At 38.5% G+C, this 4,458-nt stretch overlaps 1 protein-coding gene across 1 annotated transcript; it reads right to left on the bottom strand.

Annotated features, from left to right (window-relative positions):
- Window positions 1-1,481: 1,481 nt before the first annotated feature.
- Window positions 1,482-4,207, bottom strand: LOC122333691 (cytoskeleton-associated protein 2-like). The gene is made up of 4 exons (XM_043231391.1): window positions 4,043-4,207; window positions 2,845-2,911; window positions 2,698-2,761; window positions 1,482-2,621 (listed from the first exon to the last, which is right to left on the bottom strand). Exons 1-4 carry the CDS (start codon window positions 4,086-4,088, stop codon window positions 1,779-1,781), a joined length of 1,020 nt encoding a protein of 339 aa, XP_043087326.1. The 5' UTR covers window positions 4,089-4,207; the 3' UTR covers window positions 1,482-1,778.
- Between the last annotated feature and the right edge of the window lie 251 nt (window positions 4,208-4,458).

A 4,458-nucleotide genomic window follows, 5' to 3' on the forward strand; every position in this document is an offset into this window, starting at 1 on the left:
ACACAGACACACACACACACACACACACACACACAGCACTTCAGCTCCGCTCCGACACACACAACACAGACACACACACAGACACACAGACACACACACACACAGACACACAGACACACACACACTCTCGAGATCCACCAGAGCTTTCTTCTGACAGTGTCACTGACCATAAGAAGAAAACTGTGCTAAACTGAAAACGCAGTAAAGAATAGAGCCTAATAAATATTAAAGGAACAGTTCATCACCTGCAGATCAGAACAAATTTGGACAAATTCAGACTTCTTGTGAGGATTATTGTGATGATATTATCAGACTCTTTCTGACGGCACCCATTCGCTTCAGAGCATCCACTGAGGAGTATGTGATGCAAAACTATTATTTTCAAATCTGATGAAGAAAAACTCATCTACATCTTGACCTTTTTGGTTGAACTATTCCTTTACATTTTTACTATTATATTTTTAAGTTACAAATCGTATAACAAACTATATTTGGTTCAAATTAAGTAAAACAAACAAAAAAACAATCTTGAAAGTGCACCCTTCAAACTTAAATTATTATAATTAATGAATGCTTTGGAATACAGACCTAAGGTCGGTCTCTTTTTAAAGAAGATAATCAGCAGAGTATTTCAGAAGTCAATAATAAAGTTAGAGAAGTTTGCTGTTAAAAAAACAACTATTTTTATTGTATATAAAATATATTATATATCCAAATTCGATATAAAATGATAGACATATGTCTAAAGTTATGTTCCAAATTTGAAGTCGGTTAAAAAAACAAAAAACAAAAAACAGATTCCTATGAAATTGTTTCAAAATAGACCTTTTTTTCTACACAAATATATAAATCTCTTTCAGTATTATTTCTATCACTATAAAACTATAGATTGAGGCTCTTTTATAGCAATATGTATTTTGTCTTTTTAACACTTTTGAAAAGAGGGAGGAACCAGATGAAATGTTTTAACGTATCATTTCTACGGTGAAGTATTGTCCAATTTGAATGTATTTTGAGTTTTTAAGCTTTCAAATGATATAGAATTGATGATGATTACTATAAACATGCGATAAGGTAAAAGGAAGTGACAAAAAAACCTTGTTTCAAAAGGTAAGAGCTCCTTTTGCAGCTCATCAAATTAATTTTTCTACGTAACTTTTAACAAAAAAGATTAAATATCTATTTCGGAGTCTTCGACCCTTCCAGTGATATATAGTTAAGCAGTTAATGTTGAAACAGATCACCGTTTTATGTTCAGGGTAAGATCTGGAAATCAGTTGAGAACCAGCACTTTAAAGAAACAGTTGAACCAAAAATAAAAAGCTCCTCATGATTTACTCGTCCTCAAGTAAATGACTTTATATATGTATATGACATTATTCTTGCAAATGAACTTTAGAGTTAGAGTTATATTAAAAGTGTCATGGATCTTTCAAGATTGCAGTGAACAGAAATTTAAAGCCCAATAAAGTGCATCCATCCATCATAAAAAGGCCTTTATTAGCTCATCAGAGCATTCTGTGTGATAGATAATATCTTATCAGCCATTCACCTTCATTATAAGAGCAGGACATTTTATTATAACTCTGACTGTATTTGTGTGAGAGAAGAAAGAGTGAGTCATGGGTTCATTTATCCCTTTGAGTCACTTTTAAAAACAACACATCGTTTCCAACGCATCAAAATGTTAGAACAGGGTTCCCTTGAGGTTCGGTGTCACTCAAAACAAAGCAAGGAGGTCTTCGTGAACACGAGAAGTGCTTCAGACGGCGGCATACTCACAGTCTCTCCTCCTGAGCGGCACTGGGCTTCTTGGCCCCGTCCACCGGGGCCGTCCGGACCCCTTGAGCGCCGGGACAGAGCCTGGATCTGGGCGTCTGCAGCTGAAGCGCAGGCTTGGTCTGGATGGAGGTCTTCTGAAGCTCTGGAGGAGCAGCGGTCTTCCGCGGGAGAACACAGCTCCTGGATCGTTTAACAGCAGCAGGTTCTTTATTTCCGGGGATCTGGGGAGGTTTAGAGAGAGCCGTGGAGGCCCTGGAGATCGATTTAGATTTAGCGGCATCGACAAAGAGAGTCTCACGGGATCTGTCCGATGGGTTTGGTTTCGGGTCGCTTTGAGAACTTCTGGGCAGCCGCGTGGGTTTCTCGTGGGCTTTAGGATCATTTCTCTGCAGTTTTGTCTCGGTTGCCATCGCTGGCCTTCGCCCCGTCAGACCGGAGGCTGATTTGACGCCCGTTTGTGTTGGTTTTTTACTCAAAGGCCTCGCCGACTGGACGTGCGTCTCGGTGCGGCCCGGTCCAGACCGTGAAGGGTTACTGACGGCGGTTCTGGATGTTTGAGCGGGGTGCTCAGCTTTGGGAAGGACTCTTTGAGAACGAGTTTTCTCAGCATTGTGGGCTTTCGTTGGAATTGAAGCGGTTTTATTGCTCTTCGTGCTCAAAACACGAGAGTCTTCCTGATGAGGGTTACGGGAACGACTCGATGGCTGCGTTTGGGCTTTGGCTAGCGAACTGATGCCAGACACTTTCTTTGAGGACGTGCCAACGTCCGGAGCCTTCGCTCTCTTCACTTCTTTTATATTTGTGCCATTGATGCCACGGTTCTCTTTTCCTTCGGCCGTCTGAGAGAAACACAGAGAAATCGTTTAAACGGGGCAGACCTTCGTCACGCGTTTCAAGAAAACTAATCTTACTTACAGTTTTGGACTTCTGGTTATTTTCAGCTTGCTTCTTGGCAACAGGCTTCTCCTTGAGATACGGCCTTTGAGTAAAAACAATGGCAGCCGTTCTGAATGTGGAAATATGCATGTATTAGTTATCAGAAAGACCCCGAAGACCACCTACTTTGGATTGGGAGCTTTCAGTCGTCCTTTCGCGGCGAGGTATTCTGACAATTTCTGTTTGCGAAGCTCTGTGAACCAAAGAGAAAAACACGTGTTCAATAAGAGCTTGATTAGCGTTTCGCATTTGTATATTTTGGATGTAACACGTATACCAATATTTGTTTTTTGAAATAATAGCAGCGTAAGATGCATGAAGAGATCATGCGATCATTTAGATTTTTCAACAAAAAAAAATTTGATAGACATGTTGTTGAAAACTCACATCCGTGTGTGTGTGTGTGTGTGTGTGTGTGTGTGTGTGTGTGGAGTAGGGTATAAACACTTCGGAAAGTCGGAAGCATCTTTATTTTATTTTTATTGTCTTGTAATGACTTTTTTTCCCATTATATGAAAACGATGACAGTTCAAAAGTGGAAAAAAGCACTTATTGTGTTTTTTTGCTTTATGCAGGTGTGCCTGTAACTCAAGAAATATTAAAAAGATCTTATATACGTCTAGTTTCTGGGTCATAACTTTCCTCTCATTTAAAAACACCTGTCTGCAAACGCCATAAATCATCTTTCCTAAAGTTTGTGAACCCCTAACTCTGAAAACATTCAAGATCTTAGATTCTCGATCTTATCAATCTTACTTTTTAAGGCCCTATACAGTTTATTCCCACAGATCTGGGGACTTTACAGCTTCAGATTATTGGGATAGAAGGAAACAAAGAGGACTCAAGTCAACTAATTTTACTTATAGATGTCTTTGTGTAAAAAAAAATAAGTTTTTCGATGACATTTAATATTTAGAATTTCATCGCCATATATGTTTATATGATAAAGAAAACACATATATAAAGAAAGTTTCCACACTCCCAGATAATCACTAACATGAACATAGATATTTAAATGAAGAGCAGGATCTGTGATGTTTTTGACTCTGTTGAAGATTCATAAAACGGGTTTCTTGATGAAAACATAATCATACTCCATCAACTAAATACAAGTCCATCCCTTTATGAAACAAAAACATAACGTTCTTTCTTTCACAGACGAGTAAAACATGAACCAAACACCGCAGAGTTCTCAACGACGACCTGGTTTTCAAATCATCGTTTAATGACTTTTTCCAAATTAAATCGCAACACATTAAAACGGTCTACAAATAAACCTGGACTTGAGGAGGTTTCCTCAGGACCGGTTTAAACGTATCTTTACCTATCTTAGACAGTTTAGACGCGTCTTCATCCGTCACAGCTTCCATCTCTTTATCCGATCACTCTCATCAAATATTAAATCGGAATAAACACAGTGTTTGTTTATATCTTCGTGTACGAGTCTATTAGCGGTTAGCATACACAGCGGCTAACTGACGCTTGAATTTTGCGGGGACACGCCCATCTCACTTCCCATTGGCTCGTTCAAAAAACAATTCAAGCCCGACTATTGGTCGGTCAGTTTTGACGCTTCCTGTGATTCGTTATAATGTCATTTCGGTGTTTTATTAGAGTCGATAATTTACAGATTACAGATTTTAAACATTTTAAATTTACGAATATTATAATACAACAGACTCAAACAGACAAATTATGAACCGAATTAAATGTTAAAGCTGTTTTTTTGTTTTTTTTTAA

This window comes from Puntigrus tetrazona, unplaced genomic scaffold, assembly GCF_018831695.1.
Source record: "Puntigrus tetrazona isolate hp1 unplaced genomic scaffold, ASM1883169v1 S000000367, whole genome shotgun sequence".
NCBI lineage: Eukaryota > Metazoa > Chordata > Actinopteri > Cypriniformes > Cyprinidae > Puntigrus > Puntigrus tetrazona.